General features: G+C 34.6%; 1 protein-coding gene across 6 annotated transcripts in view; it reads right to left on the reverse strand.

Annotated features, from left to right (window-relative positions):
- The window catches only part of asic1b (acid-sensing (proton-gated) ion channel 1b), a 199592-nt gene that overhangs the window by 140973 nt on the left and 38728 nt on the right, over window positions 1-19891 (reverse strand). Inside the window, exon 1 of one of the 6 annotated variants that reach the window (XM_051907286.1) lies at window positions 3719-3867. The exons of 4 other annotated variants lie outside the window; for them this stretch is intronic. Coding sequence is in view for 1 of the 2 variants with exons in the window: in XM_051907285.1 (XP_051763245.1) it covers window positions 3719-3742 (24 nt within the window). In the remaining variant the exon portion in view is untranslated. Of the gene's footprint in view, window positions 1-3718; window positions 3868-19891 lie in introns of those variants that run through there. One more of the 6 variants, XM_051907285.1, reaches the window with a different exon arrangement.

Genomic DNA, 19891 nt, shown 5'->3' on the forward strand with positions numbered 1-19891 from the left:
CGTCTGGCCCATATGACACAAAAGGACATTGTAAGGCCAGCGATGTGCATGTGGAGCTCTGTAGATAGTATCACGCTGGGGAAAAAGGCAGCAGGGTCGGTCTCTGGTTCTCGAAGTCTTGACTGCGTATAATTATCAGTCGGAAGTGATAATAGAACTCATAGGGAGGCAAACTAGCGTGCTAATTCTCACCTCATCATGACATTGACTGCTGTGAAGCTAACTGTATTAATACTGCACTCTTATGAGTAAGCGGCAGGTATAAAGTCTTCATCTTGGTCTCTTTCTTTCCAGCTTAAACATAGCTTGACCTTTAATCGTGACGCTTGAAGAGTAGGCCCACAACGTATGTCATAAAAACCAAAGAATTCAAGCGCTCTGAAGGTCTGTCATGCTTAATTCGGAATGAACTACATCTCATTGTGAGGAAACCTACTGCTTCGATTGATTAAAAAGAAAAGGTGGCCGCTAAGTGAATGCGCTCACCACGGTTCTCACGTCAGATGCGGAACGAGTACAAAGAGACACTGAATGCGAGAGACGAGAGTGCAGATCCGCCGCGATTACATGCAGACCCAGTTTCTCCGGTCTTGTGAATGAAGATTGTTAACATCAAAAGCCTTCGGAACAAACAGAGCCGCCCGCGTGGGAAACGGTCATACAGGAAGATGTCATGTAATTTTGCAGTAATGATACACTCTGGTTGATGGAAGCTACGCCTTCATGTCTGGGTTCACGGTGCTGGATGGGCTTCAGATATCGTGGTAGAGCTCATTACCAGGAAAAGTAAACCAAAGTGAAGCATGACCCCTCTAAACTCGAGCCATCCCACCATCCATCAGTTCTTCTGTGGATGGAACCCCCAGTGGTTCTGGAAAACTCACTGGATGTGTTCAGAAAGAAATAATAGTGTATATTATGCAATAATACTCCTCAAGCAGTAGTAGGATGAAAATGTTTTCACATGACATCATTATGAGCATGTTTAAATCAAATCATCATAGGAAAAAATCAAACATTTTTTTCCTATTCTTTGGGGTTTAGCAAATGAAAATAAATAAACAAATAAATAAAATAAAATAATAAAATGTAAAATAATAAATATGACCCAAACTGCATAAAATGTAAAGAAATTTAAAATTACAATATATAAACATAAAAATTGAAAAAAAAAAAAAAAAAAAAAATAGAAAATGTAAAATAATAATAAAAAATAAATATGATCCATGCAAAAAAGGATAAAAAAATACATAAAATAAAAATGTAAAGAAAAGCAATAAAAAAGAAACAGAAAAGAAAGTGTAAAATATAATAAACAGGAATATTAAAGTAATAAACAGGATTCAAACAGCACAAATGAATTAATAAAAAACAAACAAACAAACAAACAAATAAATGTGTGTTAAATAATAAATACGACCCAAACTGCATAACATGTAAAAAAATATATATAAAATATAGAAATTGAAAAATAGAAAAATGTAAAATAATATTAAAAAATAAATATGATCCAAACTAAATAAAATGTAAATAAATAAATAAAAATATACAGAAAATCAATATATAAAGGTAATGTAAAATAAAATGAAGAAAAACATGAATATAGAAAATCTAAATATTTAAGTAATGTAAAAATGTTAAAAAACAAAAAATCATAAAATAAAAATGTAAAGAAAAGCAATAAAAAAGAAACAGAAAAGAAAAAATGTAAAATAATAAACAGGAATATTAAAATAACAAACAGGATCCAAACAGCACAAATGAATTAATAGTAAAAAACAAAATAAATAAATAAAAAATAAAACAAATCAAACACTTCGATCAAATAATAGGTCTAGAAAAAGATGCCAAAAAGAAGCCAGATATTACTTCCAGGTTTATAACGGTTTCGCATTTTCAATTTGGTTTTTATTCCATTTGTTATTTCAATTTAGTTTGCACTAGTTTTCAGTCTATTTTAGTTGCCAATTTGCATATCATGTGTAGTTTACATGCTACAAATACACTAAGAGTAGCATGCTTATCTAAACATAACGGTGTACTGAAGGACAGGTACACTAGCACAAGGCTACTGATACAACACAACCACATCGTTTCAATGTCATTTCCATTCAAAAAGAAAATGTAATCTACATGCAAAAGAGATAAACATCCTCCATCATTGATTATTCACAATCACAGTCTGCAGTGAAGACAGTGAAGCTCCAGCAGGTGAAGGGCTTATCCCAGAGGCTGAGGTTTCCATAATATTATATTTAGCCACAAACGGCACCGTAAGCAGTGGATTTGCACAGCGCCCATTAAGTCATTAATTCTTAAAGAGGGATACCTCACGCCATCCTCGATCAATAATCAAACGTGTCATGCTAGATTGGTGCATTCGCAGCAGGCCGCAATCGACCCCTCACGTGGCCGATCATTAACGGCAACATTCATTGGAAACGCTCTTGTTTTGCCAGCACTATCTGAGGTGTTTAATTGCCTTCCATAGAGCGTCTGCCATGAGGAAGAGAGTCATGTGTCCCGCGAGTGCTTTGAGGATGTGCTATCGACTCGGGTATTGGGTGCACGGTGTCGGCTGGATCGCTCTTTCGCTCGATATCTTCGGCAGCTGGCTGTTTATTAATGATCCCCCCGCGTACAGGGCTTTATCCACGACCCATCGCTGCAAGAAATGAGACAGAAATACGCCCACAAACTAATCTGCCAATCATAGGTGCACTGTACAGATGAGACCTTTCAGGTACAGAGCCGGTTCAGGTGTTTAGGAGAAATTTCACACGGATATGGCGGCAAACGCGGGGCGAGGGCGTTTTTCATCACCACTAATTTGACATTGACTGCTTTTAAATGTCTTTTGCGATCTAGCATTAAAAACATGATTTTGATGTGCGACCGCACGGCTTCTCCGCTTCTGGCCTCACTTCTGATGGCCTTTTATTACGCCGTCAAAGTTTTATCGCTGTGTCATTTGGCAGAGCTCAACGAGACGGACGGAAAGAGGAACACTGAGAGAATTTTAAAAAAGGACTGGAGGCAACGGATGTAAATTAGCAGAAAAGAGTGACTTTTGGGCTGTCACACTATATACAACACTTTGGATTAAGACATTTTTATTAGGTGAAGGCCAACTTTAACCCAGGTTTGTCAAAATATCACTGATTTTGACCATTTTAAAAGAAATAAGCCATATGATATGGTGATTTTACAGTGATTAAGAGGATTTTAGATGCTTACTTGTGGTAAAATACAACCCCATTTCCAATTTTCAATTACTTACCCTCATGTTGTTCCAAACACGTAAGACTTCGAAACACAAATTAAGATATTTTTTGACGAAATCTGAGAGCTGTCTGACTCCTTTTTTTAATTACCACTTTCAAGGCCCAGAAAGGTAGTAAAGACATCGTTAAAATAGTCCATGTGACTGCAGTGGTTCAACCTTAATTTTATGAAGCAACGAGAATACTTTGTGAGCAAAAACAAAACAAAAATAATTACTTTATTCAACAGTTTCATCTCTATGCTTTTGGGTGAACTAACCCTTTAAACTTGAAATAAAATTAGCCTTGGCCTGAAGTTCAAAAAGACATAAACAAACCCATAACATTAATGCCACCATCATACGGCAGGATGTAAACAAGAATACCTTTTCTTTATATCCAGTCTTGAAGGATTACTCCACTTTCAAATTAAAATTTCCTGATAATTTACTCACCCCCATGTCATCCAAGATGTTCATGTCTTTCTTTCTTCAGTCAAAAAGAAATTAAGGTTTTTGATGAAAACATTCCAGGATTATTCTCCTTATAGTGGACTTCAATGGACTCCAAATGGTTGATGGTCAAAATTGCAGTTTCAGTGCAGCTTCAAAGAGCTCTACGTGATCCCAGACAAGGAATAAGGGTCTTATCTAGCGAAACGATCGGCTTAGATTTTCTAAAAAAAAATTTAAAATTATAAACGTTTTAACTATAAACACTCGTCTTGAACTAGCTCTCTTCTTCTTCTCTATTAGAATTCCGGCAGTGTAGATGCTGCAAAGTGTATTACTGCCCTCCACAGGTCAAAGTTTGAACTAAATTCTCATGTACAATATGCTTGTGCAGGTATATAACAATTAGTTCAAACTTTGATCTGTAGAGGGCAGTAATACACTTAGCAGCGTCTACACTGTCGGAATTCTAATAGAGAAGAAGAAGAAGATGAGAGCTAGTTCAAGACGAACGTTTATGGTTAAAACGTATATAATTTTACAATTTTTTTAGAAAATGACAGATTGTTTTGCTATATAAGACCCTTATTCCTCGCTTGGGATTGTGTAGAGCTCTTTGAAGCTGCACTGAAACTGTAATTTTGACCTTCAACCGTTTTGAGTCCATTGAAGTCCACTATAAGGAGAAAAATCCTGGAATGTTTTCATCAAAACCTTAATTTCTTTTCGACTGAAGAAAGAAAGACATGAACATCTTGGATGACATGGGGGTGAGTAAATTATCAGGAAATTTTAATTTGAAAGTGAACTAATCCTTTAAGACCTGTTCACACAAAAGATGATATCTATAATGCTAACAGACAAGATATAGTTCTGAAGATCATTCTAAATATAAAAGAATAGCAGAGTTCACACACAACTATAATGATAAAGGCACAGAGAAACAATATCACTGGAATCACTTTCAGAATGATTTTTTCCAGCTGATGAATGATAAAAAACACTGACAGCCAATCAGAATCCATCCTGCTTTAACAAGCTCAAGCAGCAGATGACACGACTGCAGCGCATGCTCAGAATTAACAGAACAATATATTGTCCACTGGTATGGACGCTAGTATAGTTAATGTTATAAAAATCTTTATAGCTATCGTTCTTGGTGTTTACTGTGGCAGGATTGTGTCCTGCAGTATCTCTACCTGTATAATAATAATTTATCTGAATTATTTCTCACCAGTTATAAATAGAAAAAAACTAAATCGCATGCTAATTTCCTTGGGGAGCCACTAAATGAAGTTTGTTGCATTAGCCCAAACAAACTGCAGGCCGTTTATCATGGGTCAGTTGGTCATTACTGTGCTCAGTCAGGCTGTTTCAGTCGCTCTAATCTCAAGTTCCACTTCAGGACTTTCTGCCTTCGCTGCATTTACAGTCATAACATGCACAGAAAATTACTATAACCACACCGGTTAAACCCTCAAACCCCTGCGATATCCATCCTACACCAGCAGCGCTTCATTTCAACTCTTCCCCACATACTTCCAATGTACTTAGAGACCATATACATAATATAATAATTCATTGTCATAATGAGCCTGCAAACTTCACACACTGTGAACATTTTATACATTTTGATTTTTTTTTTTTTTATGTGGTTTTAAATATGCTTAAATAAACAAAAAATTATATATTTAAAATAAATAAATACAATTTTAAACATAAGTAACAATTAATATTTTTAAATAAAATGTTATATTTGTAAAATAAATTTACATAATAAAAATGTATACATTGTAGTATTTTAAAAAATAAATTATTTTAAAATGTTATATTTTTAAATAAAAATTTATATTTTAAAATAAATTATTTTATATTTGTAAAAAATAAATAAAAATAAATAAATGAATGAATAATTTTAAATAAAATTGTATAATTTCTAAATACAATTTTATATTTTTATATAAAATTATATATTTTTAAATCTATTTTTAAATAAATTATTTGTAAAATAAATAATTTTATACTGTAAAATTAATAAATAAAATAAATAAATAAAAGTTATACATTCTATTATGTGTCATATTTAATTTAAGCCGGAAAAAAAAAAATAGTAGATTTGGACAGAATGACTTTAGTCACTGTATCTGCAGTAATGAGAATCTAATAATGATCCACATTATATTCTTATTCTCTGAAAAAAGCATTATTGTTCAATCTCATCTAAAAAAAAAAAAAAGTGCTAATTTAGAGTCCTCTGCCTCATAATCACTTTAAATTAAGGTGTATTTGGAATCAAAGTAGACTCTGTGACAAGCTGCCATCACAGCTGACATTTTGTTGAAAAGCCGTGCTTTAATAAAGTTTTAACCAAATGTATTAGTCTTTGATGTCAGGCAGTTTGATTTATTATTATTTTAACTAAATAAATTACTACTCTCCTCACAGAGCAGCGGCTTTTATCCATACCACAGAGATGTGGTGCTGAACATCCCCAGCTCGTTTTAGACGGAGGCTGGATATTTGATCTGTCGCTGGTCTCAGCAGCTCTGTGAGCGGAGGATGACTGTTGACTCCCCACAGCAGGTGCCGGTGGCGTTATTTGCATCTCTGCCGGAAACGAGTGTGTGAAGTTGGCTGCGGGTGGCCGTCTCGCGGTGTGGCCGCCCCTGCTGGAACTGACTACTCGACCGCAGCCAAGGACGTCGTTCACGGTCTATTGAGGGAAGTGTGTCTCTGTGTTGAGTCAACATGCGGTCTGATTTATAACAGCACAAGAAATTTAACCACATCATTTCAGCCTCATTCTTTAAAGAGATGCTTGCAGGTGAAGGACAATGTCGGTGGGCCTTGAAAGCAAGATGTTCGAGGCACTGATTTAGTTTCAATTAAAATACATTTATTAGTTATTTTATTATTTCACTGTATTCAAAGTATTTGAGAAGCTCTAAATGAGAATCACAAGAAAAACGAGGATATTTTTCCCTATTCTACGGAGTAAAAATAAGTTTTTAAAATATAAATATATAATTATACTTTACCATTTTTAATTTATATAAACAATTTAATATATTTTAGAATGAAATATGACCCAGATATGTTTTTGTGAAATTCACCAAGAACATAATTAGGTGATTGAGCATTTGGACCAATGAAATTGCATTGTGGGTGGAGCTACCTAGAGTGACATTACATAAATTAACAAAAATATGGACAAAAAAAAAAAAAACATCCTAGTCCTTGTCTGCTGTGAATGTCTCTGTTTCATCTTCTCACCTCAGAAAAGCAATCTGCATTTATTTGCTTCATCTGTGACTGTTGATTTGCACTTTGACCCCGACAGTAAAGGAAGAGCTAGTACAAGAAATGATGCCAAGACACGTATTCAGTCCATTTCACAAACACGCCTCCATGTCTTTTAACACACGGAATATCAAACACAATCAGAGTCGTGACCTTCCGAGACCCACATCTGCAACGGCGATAAGGGAAATGCACATAAATGCGTCAGTGACTCACTTGAGGGATCATGAATATATTTGCATATGACATTCTGATCAGTCTTGATCATCTGGAGGAGTCAGAGTCCAGCTGCATATCTATTACAGCTAATTAAACTCAACGACAACATGATAAACTAACCTTCATAGTAGAGAAATATACGTTGATCTGATGTCACATGAACTTTTACATCTGCATAAATGCGGTTGGGTATTAAATATGCAAGTCATGCAGCCGTTTAGAGGCGCAGTATTTATGGGGCAGGACAACGGGCCGCGCTGACAGGCATAAAGACGGAAATGAAGCCCATTTGAGCGGACAGGGAAGGGCACATCGATGACAGATTGGTATTCCCTGCCAACACTTGGATTTCAAGATAAACGTTCAGGTTTGAGAGTACCTTGTGTTCCTGCTCTGGTTCGTTACTCCTTATTTCCGCAAAAGGAAGTTACTAAGTTCTTATAGTAACTTCAACAAGAATTTACACCACTACATGAAACTGAACCAAAACATTTCACGACATCTTTAAGAGGCCTTGCATCCTCCCAGGGCTTGACAACACAACCGTTTCACTCACATTTGCAACTACATATAGATGTGTGCGAAAGTCTCAGCGGGTCCATGAAGGGATAGTTCACCAAAAAATGAAAATTTAGTTGATGGTAGCTATTGATTTATATAGTATTTTTTTGGAAGTCAATGGGGCCCATCAACTGTCTGCTTACCAACATTCTTCAAAATATCTTCATTTGTGTTCAACAGAAGAAAGAAACTCATACAGGTTTGGGACAACTTAAGGGTGAGTAAATAATGACAGAATTTTCATTTTATTTGGGTGAACTATCCCTTTAAAATGTCTAAAATATTCAGTTTGAATGTAATTTAAGGACATAAACATCTTAAATATCTTAAAATCAGCAAGAAACTGAGATAGCAATGGTCTTTTCTTCCTTATTGTGACATATATCTGAGTGAAACAGCTTCTAGAACAAGAACAAATGTAGGGCAGTTTTTGATTTTGTTTATGGAGAATTAATAAAGTGCAACAGTGCCCGCCCACTTTTTAAGCAGCGTTGGTTCCGGAAGTATTTTTTCCATTCATTTCTCCCATGGGGATTTCAAAACAGTTTTCGTTAAAACATTTTAAGCCATGAACCAAGCCAACCAGCTACAAGGTGAATCAAAACAAAAAAGTATTTGAAAATTGGACAAAAAGACAAAGGTATAAGACTGTGTCCTTAACAGCTTTAGTGATAAAAAGAACTACAATCCCATGAAGCATCATCAAATTAAAAAAAACAAAGGAGAAGTATAAAACTATTCATTTAAAAATGTTAATTATATACAAAAATAAAATATTTTAAGTTTTTTGCAAAATATGCATACATGTTTAAATATTTTGAGACTGGAGGGAGACCGACTTGATTATGTCATTCACAGTGCTTCATGGGGGTGGGTGGAGCTAAAGAGCTCTTTTAGCATGTTTTGCTGGTTTCAACTGTACTTGATGGAATTTTCTGTACAGCATCATGGGTAATGTAGTTGAAATAATGCGGGCTGACGGCTTCAACAGAAGCAAATACCATCAATTAACAACCTCGTAGCTCACAGTTTAAGATGTCTTTAAAGGTTTATAAGTTATCGTTAATAATTAATTTCCCTATGAAGAAACTGAATGAGGTTTTAACTTCCGGAACCTAACTGTTGCACTCTATTGGATGGTGGTGGTTTGCTATTGGTGGATCTCATGTGAGTGACAGGTTGCCCCGCCCTCATGCCAGTAAACATGTCATCAGAGAAGAGATGTCCATGCAAGAGGGAGGGAAAGTTATTTTGAATAAAGATTACGATACACATTAAAAAAGTAACAATGAGCACGGATAAATCATTTATAATAAATACTGCAATATTCCATAAAAAAACAAGAATTGTCGATTTTGATTTCATGGTGACTTTAAGTGGAATAACAAAAGTATTTATTTTAAGTCTTAAATTTGAGGTTGGAAAAATGGCAATCAAGATACAGCCTAAAGTAATTAAACTTCAAAAGGCTATGATTTCATTAAATAAATATGAGCGCTGCACCTTCAAAGTAAAAACACAGAGGTGCTGCACATTCTACAATCAATGAATCCTCTTTTTCTTTTCTTTTTTTTTTTCTCCCCTGGTTTTTACTGGTATTTTGGTTACACAAACTGTCTCTGGCATTTAATCCAACAAACTCTTCTAGCTTCTATCAGGGCTTCCCCGTTATAAGAAGGAAAGACTAAGAACATTTAACACATATTCAATATATAGATTTGCATACACACACACACACACACACATTTTTAATAATTAGATAATTACAGTTTGAAGCAGAAATATTTAAAAACCCAGTGCTTTTGTCAATGTCTCAGTGTATCCCTTAATGAAAAACACATTATTTGCTAAATTTTCATTGAAAGTTATTATTTGTTCACCAAAATTTTTCAACTTTTCACATGTGCTCCTTGGAAAATAAAAAATAAAGTATGTTTCAAGACCTTCCATCTCAATCCGGAAACATCACAGAGAGGAGATCCAGGCTGTTCCTGCGGCGCTTCGACTCTTTAAAACTCACTCCTGAGGCATCGCACTTTTGTAAACACAGATAAAGTGAACTCGCCACAATCCCTCTGCATCAGCAGCACTAACACCTCCTGTGGGACACATTCACTGCAGGACACGCTTATATCTGCTCTCAGAGAGGCCCGAATATCGGAGAGAGATGATGAGTGGATTCTTGTAGTCATAACTGACACGTAAAGCTGCATTAACAGCAGGAACGCAGGCCAGAATCACAGCTGAAGTAACATTAACTAACGTGCTCAGCAAGATTTGCGTCAAACTCGTCATTTTGTCATGACAGTAGTGTCTCCCAAAAGTAGTATTCTACTGTATATGTACAAAATATGGATCATTTGAGTATAGCAAAACTATACATAACGGCAGTGGTGCTGCAATAACTGTGGAAGCATAGCCAAAACAAAACATCACAAGCTGGCTTTTTGTAACCGATTAAAACATATTTAAATATTTAACATTAAGCAATCCATTCACACATATATTTGTCAACAGGGCCTAAAATTAATTCATGCCAAGCACCAAATGAGAGTAAAAACTGGTGTTGGAGAGTATATAAAACAGTGTTAATCACCATTTTTTATGAATTCTAACAATTCAATGTTGTGAGAACATGAACGTGAACAAACGTAACAACACTCGGGACAGTTGATGGGCTAGTGCTTATAAAAATTTAAGCCTTGAGAATTTAAATATTCAAGTTTAAGAAGACATGAAAGGGAACTCAATTCATTACTCGTGCGCTGTGTGGAAATCCGTATCTCAGACAGCGTGCGAATACTGAATTGAGTTCTCTTTCATGTCTTCTTCTGCTTGAAAGGACAAATTCACACTAAATTATGTCAAAAAAATGGCCATCTCAGCGAGTATCCTAGTAAACATAGTCAGTTATGGCTTACGTGAACGTAAACAGTAGAGAAAAACAAGGCATGTGTATCATGTGCATTATGTCTTAGAGTGACAGCAGTCTATTATATCTGCTGCTGTTTGTTTTTAATGTTAATCAAACAACAAAGGACGAAGAAAAAAATCCCTCACTGCTCTTGACTGAATAACTTTCATAACTTTAATAAGGATTAATCTATGTTTGATTTATTGTTACAGTTGCTAGTGTATTAAGCACACGACGAGGAGATAAAGTCCAAACAAGTCTTTTACTAGATAATCCACAGAACAATACAGGAACAGGCACCAACACATACATGAACGATCACCGACCAAGACATGTGGGAAAGGTGAGTGGTTAAATACAAGTCCAAATGAGTGTTAATGATGATGGTCTTCAGGTGCGTGTGAAGGTGATGACGTGCAGGTGCAGGGCAGAGGGAATGCTGGGAAGTGTAGTGCGGGAACCGGTGGTTGTGACATTTATACAGTGTTATTTTACATTTGATTATATTATTCAATGTCTCTACCTGAAAACTACTGTTAATTGTCTTTACTAATGCTGTGGTACCAAAATTGGAACAGAGAATTCTGAATTTTCACTGTTATCTACAATTTTTGGTGTCATAACTGCCTGTTTTTGCAAAAACAGTTTCATGGCTGGTAAAATATATTTTATATATATACACACACACCATTCTGATGTAATTTACACAATGTCCTTTTTGGAGAAATATGGACACAAACACAGACCCTGTGCTGTTTCTATCTGAACTATTGTATTCATTTTAACCAGTTTAGATTTTTCTGCAACACTTCCCTCCAACAAAACCGATTTCTCACATCTGAGATAAGCGCATACAAAAATAAACCCGTCAGACCAACATCATCTGCTTTCCATAGATAAACAAATACACAAATTGTCATTAGAAGAGTGTTTGTGGTGTCGCAGCGATATGTGAGAAACCAACGAGAAGCAGAAGTCATTTTATTTGAGAGAGCGGCTCTGTGCCGCCCACTCACTCGCAGTGATTTGTAACCTCAGCGAGGAACATCTATTGTGACTGTCAGACCAACTTTAATACAGCATTACTTTCCTATATTAGAAAACACACACACACACACACACACAAACAAATGTCAGAGATGCTGTTCTGGTTCAAGCATGAAATATACAGTCTGTAGAGAAATGGACAACAGAACACAGGTAACCAGATAAACCTGCCAATTTAATATCAAGATAAGATTATGGAGGGGAAAAAAAACATATATTGTGAGCTTGTGAATCATATGTGATGAGAAAGGCACAAAGAAATATATAAACATGTCTTTCTTTAGTGCTGTCATCGCTGACAGTACATGAAAACAAAGGCAGCACAACATGTGATCCAATTCATCTACAAAATGCTCAAATGGTTCGGCTCTTTTCAGTTCTGAATCAGAGTCACTGGTCTGAATCAAGGACATTTTCATTTTTTCACACAATTCTATATATATATATATATATATATATATATATATATATATATATATATATATATATATATATTATACACACACACACACATACATACAGGGCCTAAAATTAATACTCGCCAAGTAAAAATTGAGTAATCGAGTTGCCGAGTATTATATATGATACAGTGTCACTTGCCAGCTGGCTAGTAACATTTTTATAAATTCTAACAATGAATGAACATGAACAAATATGAACGACGCTCAGGACAGCTGACAGGCCAGCGCTGCATCGTAACGAAAGCTTAAGTTTTGACAAGAACACTCGAAAGGGAGCTCATTTCTTTCACGCGCTGTGTGTGGAAAGTTGTGCGTGCACACATCCGAGGCGCTCGCCCAAAAAATTGTCAAAAAATAGCGAGTTTCCTAGGAAACTTATGTGAATGTTAACAGTTGACAATGTAAACATGTGTACAGTGTCCAGTATCAGTAGGCTTTATTATGCGTGCGTTCGCTCTTAAAGTGACAGTAGCCAAATATTCCTGTGTCTGTTTTAAATGTTAATCAAACAACAAAGGACAAAGAAAAAAATACCTGTGTCTGTTTTTAATGTTAATCAAACAACAAAGGACAAAGAAAAAAAATCACTAACAGCTCTTGACTGAATAACATTTGTAACTTTATTAAGGATTAATCAATAAGGATGTTTAATTTATACAGTGAAGACTATGTAGTGTTATTTTACATTTGCTTACTTTATTAAATTTCTGTACCTGAAAAATACTGTTAGACCTACCTGAAAAACCTGAAAAGCATATGTATATATTACACACATACACACACACATATATATACACACACATACATATATATATATATATATATATATATATATATAGTACATTTTTATTTTTAAATTTAAATAAAATACATAAACATGGGCAGTCAATTGAGATCAATTTATAATAATAATGAAATATATTAAATATATTTATAATAATTTATAATAATTGTAATGATTATTATAATTATTATATAATACACATTTACGATAATAATAATAATAATAAATATAAATTGATATATTTATATAAAAAATATTTTAAAATGAAATAGTGTTAGGCCTATAAATTTATAAAATCTCAATTGACTACCTATGATGTTTACTTATTTTATTTAAATGTATTATTATTATTATTATTATTAATAATTGGTATTATAAATTATAAATACTAATTAATAAAATATGTATTTATAATTTATAATTCTAATTCTAAGTTGTATTAATAATATGTTGATATATTATATAAAATATTTAATAAAATAGTATTTATAATCTATAATAGCAATTAATCAAAATAATAATAATAATAATAATAATATTTATAACAATAATAATAATAATAATAATAAAATAAATAAATAAAAATAATAATAAAAGTATATATTCTCAAATGTCTACCAATACGTTTACTTTTTGAAAGCAATGTTAAAAATGCTAATTTGACTTTATTCCCTTTAACATTTGTAACTTTATTCACTTTTATTCACTGAAATACTGTCTGGTTGTTCATGAATTAAAAGATATACTCACCCAAAGTCTACAAGTTTTATTGCAATAAACAGTACATTTAATTAAAAACAGAAAGTTAGAATAAGTTGGCAGTGTTGTTCAGTGGAGGCGTTTGGGCTGTTTCCCCCTGCTAATAAAAACTAATGTTTTGCTTTGCTATTCAAACACCATGTGATCACTGTGGAGCACTTCAGGGTTGAGAACACATGAAACAACTTATTAGCCGCTCTGAAATTGCTAATTTAGCCTGAACTGAACGGACTAAACAGGCTATTTACCCTCACAGGCTAATAAACCTAGAAACAGTGAGGGGACGGGGAGCGATAGCAGAAAGCAGAGCGCTTTAGTCCTGAGATAGCAGTGGGTCAGCGTTTTTTCCCCCAACCAGCATATTACGCTTTCATTTCTGTTGCCCACAAACACGCCGACGGTAAATAAAGTCATTCACGCGGCTCCGCTCAGACCCCGCGACCAGTGTCACCACAAACCGTGCGGCCAAATAAAAAGTGTCGGGTATGAAAGCGTGCACTTAAGTGATTTCTGGGGCTTTTACATTTCTGTCCTCGCTCTGCGTGGAGAGCAGAGATAAGAGCAGAAGAAAGCCAAAGAGACGCAGACTCTCAGCTTCACGTGGTGAGAGAGTCGTGGAGTAGCAGAGGTCGAATAAAAGACGCTTTATCACTACAAACATTAATTTGATTAGCCAGAAATGTGACTTCTAAAGGGACAAAAGTGTGCGACTGGAAGAGAAATAAGTTGGAGTAAAAACTAGGATGTTAGCATCATAATTCAGGTCATGTACAACATTAAATGGTTGTTTGCGACTTTTTATAACGGTAATGTGACATATTGAGTGAAACAAGATTTCCAACAAAGAAAAATGTATTTGAATGATGTTTTGATTATGCAGAACAAGTAAATTAATAAAAATAAACTATGAACTTTATGCAGAATTAGCTAAATAAAATATATAAATAAATAACAATTAATGGACCTCCTATGCAGAATAAGGTAAATACATAAAAATAAATAAGTAAACCCTAAGCTAATATAAAAAAATAAATAAAAACTGTTCTAAGAAATAAAATAAACACTAAGCTAAAATAAATAAAAAGTACTAATCTAAAATAAATAAATTAATTAATTAATTAATAAACACTAAGCTAAAATAAATTAAAAATATAAATAAATAACCTAAAATATATTAATAAGTACAGAAATAAATAATAACTAAGCTAACAAATAAAAATAAACACTAAGGTAAAAATATAAATAAATAAACACTAAAATAAATAAATAAATAAATACACTAAGCTAAAATAAATAAATGCATAAATAAACACTAAGCTAAAAATAAATAAAAATATAAATAAATATAAATAATCACTAAGCTAACAAATAAAAAAAATAATCACTAAACTAAAAAAATTTTTTTTTAAAAATCCACTTTATGAAACCCCTATGCAGAACAAGTAAATAATAAAACTCTACGTACTTTATGCAAAATAAGCTAAATAAAATAAATATATAAATAAACAACAATTAATGAACCTCCTATTGGTAAATAAATAAATACAAATATACTATATGAAGTTAATATGCAGAATATGCCCAATTAAGCAAAATTAAAACATACATAAACACTAAGCTAAAATAAAAAGTATGAATTTCTGAATTCCCTATGCAGAATAAGCTAAATTGTGTACAGAATTCTCATTGATAAGGATCATTTGCATACATTTGTAAAAAGCCTATGTCTATAGTGTTACTGAGTGTAAAATATGAAAGAAACTATCAAAAAAAATAAATAAAAAATAACCTAATTTCCATTAAATTTAAAATTACCATGTTTTGACATCAAAAGTTGTTCAGAGCAAAACTGCAGCAACAGGTGAATGAATAAATGAATGGATGAATGAATTAATAAATAAATAAATAAATAAATAAATCCAGGCTATGCTTAAACATATGACCTTTAAGTGAAAACAAGCACAGTTAACAGCGTTAACATGACACAGTGGACTTACTAAGTGTAATCACTGTAAAATCATGCATATGAATGCACTTGATGTCAAACTGCAGATGAAGCTGCGATTTGAGTTTAATAATAATAATAATAATAATAATAACATAAGTTCAGGGGATGTAGGGAAGCGGCTTCCCCATCCCGCGGGACAAACCCGAGCTCTGTGTTGTTTCATTTCTTCAAAAGGCGATGCTATGAGCTTAATAACCGCCTCTAGTGCCTGTCTCAAAGAGCCAATTAGCTGAGTTTCTCTCGTTGGCTGACACGGAGCTTCTAAGCGGCCGTTTGGTTGTGATCAGTTTTGATTTTTCTATTGCTGTGGCGCGTGGCATCACTGCACCGTACATCAGAGAGCACTGTCATCACGGAGCCGTCCCTCCGTGCCGCCATGGCAACGAGGTGCTATGGCAACCACGTCCGGGCCCTAATTAGTAGCCTGGTGTCTGTTCGGAGCAGAGCCGCTCCAGCGGTCCACAGAAGACGTGAAAGAGGAGCACGAGCCATTTTAACTGCAGGTAATAGAGGCAATAAAGTGCTAATGTGGAGTGCTGGCTGTGGATTTGAGCTTCAGCAGAGCAGAGGACCTGACCTGCCAAACAGTAGCTTTTTACTGTAGATTTTCTCTTCTTGTATATTAATTGTGCACTCTTTTTTTGACAGAACAGTTCGAACCTGCGTCTCTTAGAAGTGCACCAAGGCTTAATGTGTTTGTTGGTCTCAGTTCTTCTGTTCTCATTTGCAATACACAATTTAACTTATGAAATGTGTGACAGGGCCGTGCCCACCATAGGCATCGAGGGGGACAAGTCCCACCCGAATAACTGGTAATGGCCAAATTGTCTCCCCCAATATTTGATATTGTTTAATGCTGCTCTTCATTACGCTCCGCTCTGTTTGTTGTTACGATGACAGACAGTTTAAAGAATTGCATTTTTAGGCCGGTCTGCCTCAGCGGTCTAACAGCGCTCGTCAATGTCAAAGTGATGGCCAATCAGATCAAAGAAGGTGGGGCTTACTATTCACTGAAGAGGAGTGTGAATTCCAACGTTTTTACAGTGAAAGAGTGCTTGCGTGGTGAGATATAAGTAGCTAAACATTTAATATTTGACAAATATTAAACATTTAATTAGACCTAGAACTTCTTTAACTGTTCTTATTTCTTCTTTATTCCATTAAATCCCTTATAATCCTTTAATTATTTAATTTCTTTAAATAAAAATACCCCCCTCCCCCCATGTTCAAGACATGGCCTTGATGTGTGGTGAAATGAGAAAATGTTGCAATTTTTTTCCAAAGACAGTAGATGACTTGTTTCCTAGTGACAAAAATAGCCAGGAATTTCAAAATTGTGATTTCCATGGAAATTAATAATCATAAATACAAAATATGAAAAAAGTCTAGAGTGGCTAATAATAATAATTATTTATCATTTTCTAGTGACTTAATTTGTACCATTTTATAGCGACTATAAACCATTTCTATTTTTTTATTTCTATAGTGACTTAATTTATTGTAAAAAATAATTAATTATATAATACAAATTATATATATATATATACATATTAGGCTTGCTACGGTAGTCGGTGTTACCGGTGTTCAGTCACAACACCGGTTTCATCACTTGCCCACCGCGGCACCGAGGTTAATTTTTTTTTTTCCACTTTAACGCCTTAAAAATATTTGCATTTAATGCAATTAACGTAGTATCCGTTTTCTGTGTTATATGATCAGGCTCTTATTCATGCTAATGCTTTTAAACCATTCAAGCGTGACAAGGCAAAAGAGAACATGCTGTCTTGTGAATGTCCTGCCTATGTGACACACACACACACAACGCGCGTGCGCCAGTATCGAGTTCTCTTCTGCTCTTAATGAACCATAACACACACAAATTATGCCAAAATGTCCATTTTGTCAAGTGTTTTTCAGTAAGAGTAACCCACCATTCAAGCAATTGCTGTTAATTTGAAAGTGACAAAACATCGAAAAAAGCATCGAAAGCTCAGCCGAACAGCTGATCATAGCTGTACAGGGCGGGTTTTTATTTTTCATGTCAAAAACATTCCTCATCGCAGAGAGCGCAGTTCATGGTTGCATAGTAATGACAGACGCCACGGGAGCGCAAGCGCTTTGGAAACAAGGAGAAAGCGAGAAAGCGTGCTTTCCACGCGTTTTTAAAAAAAAAGAAAAAAAAAAAGAAAGAAGAGGAGGCCCCGCCCCCCGGTGATTGCCGGTATTTACCGGTATTACCGTTGTTGTCACATGTCGATTAACCGGTGGGAAAATTTTTTCACCATCACATCCCTAATACATATACATATATATATATATATATATATATATTAACTCTATAAAAAGAAAACCTATACTATTACTGAACACATTTACATGCAATTAATAAATATACAAACATAATAATAAATTCTGTTTTTCTCAAAATATGTTCTAAAAAAAATTATCTATGAAACTATTTTTAAAAATTCTTATCCAGTAATTATCCAGTATAGTCATAAAAATTCAATATAGGTTTTGCAGGCGCAACTACAAAGGCCAGAATCATTTTAAGAATCATAATTATTTGCCCCTTTGATCAAAGTGTTTTTCAGCTCATACACTACAGCCCTACAGCAGTGTTTATATCATACATGGTGCATTTTGGTACACAAGTCAAGACTGAATCAAATCCTGAGAGCGCATGTTTTCAGACGCCATTGAAATGTCAGCAGTGATCGTGCGGTTCCGGATGAGCGAGCGCCGTTTCCTGGGACCGGGAGGTCTGAAATCTCTAGAGCCGGCTTCATCGCAGCAGGCGGTCTGGGGTTGTGGCACTGGATCAAGGCCTGCAGGACGGCAGGGGGCCGATCCATTAGAGGACTGTGAGCCAGAACCAGCGCACCGTATCCAACACAAGCAGCGGCACGTAGCCGAAGGAAATGTGTGAATACGACCATGGATATGTGAATGTTCCCTGTCGTACAATGCTCTTCTGGGCACGTTAGCTGGCGTCATACTGTAGCCGTGAGATGTAATCGAATATGGGCAGTTTAACCCTCATGCTGTGTTAAAAAAAAAAAAAAAGTGCAACTTTTGTGTTGGGGGTCAAATACACCCACGTTGTTTTTAATGCCAAAAATCGACACTATGAAAAACACCATTCATGTAGAAACAAAACCTTTGTTGTCAGAGACTTGAAGCGGTCATGAACTGCATTGTTTTATTGTTTTATGTTAGTATGATTTTTACCTCAAAAATTGTCATAATTTAGAAATAAAAGGCATTTTTCCTACCCTGATTTCAGCCCTCTGATTTGAACGCTTTGTTTTAAGGGGCGTGTCTGCTGTGAGACTTCAGTGTAAACACCCACTGCTGTGATTACTAAGTATTACTCTCTCGAAAACTTTTAGCATGTTTTTACTATTACAGCTCGCAGGTTTAACTAATCATAAAAAGTGTTGATTATAGCATTATATATTTAGATCTATGGGTTTATATTTAGATTGTGGCATGAAAGGCTGCAGTGATGAACATTATAGCCGATCACAGACATGTTGAGCGCATGAAAGCAGTGATCTCATCATTGAAACTCAATTTCTGCACACCAATGAATGCTTTCATCATAACTAACAGTGCAAACTTGATGTAACTAAGAGATTCATTGAATAAAACGGGAGTTTCAGTCACTATTAAACTCGTGCTGTTTGATTGACAGCTCCAGCGTGAGCTGTTTGATTGACAGCTCTAGTGATTGTAAAGGAAGCGTTCTTTGATCGCTTTCTATATATTATTTAATCACCCTTTAAATAACAGATTATTTTTATCATACTAAAAGAAACAATGTGAAGCTGACCGTTTAGTCACTGGTTTGATTTACTGACAAATAAGAACATCTGACTGTACATGAATAATTACATATCAGATCAGGCATTAGAATGAACACAGTTACTTACATGTTGTTTCATTACTGTCGAGTCCATATTGTAAAAGTCTGTCTGCAAAGTCTGTGCTGCAATGTGATTGATTTACCAAAGAATCCACAGTGAAATACCAAATAGAAATAAATAAAGTTGAGACATTCACATTGTTGAAAATAAATAACCATATTCCTAGCATTAGGATCCTTTGAAAGGTAATGTTA

The sequence above is a fragment of the Ctenopharyngodon idella genome, chromosome 10, assembly GCF_019924925.1.
Source record: "Ctenopharyngodon idella isolate HZGC_01 chromosome 10, HZGC01, whole genome shotgun sequence".
In the NCBI taxonomy this organism is placed as follows: Eukaryota; Metazoa; Chordata; class Actinopteri; order Cypriniformes; family Xenocyprididae; genus Ctenopharyngodon; species Ctenopharyngodon idella.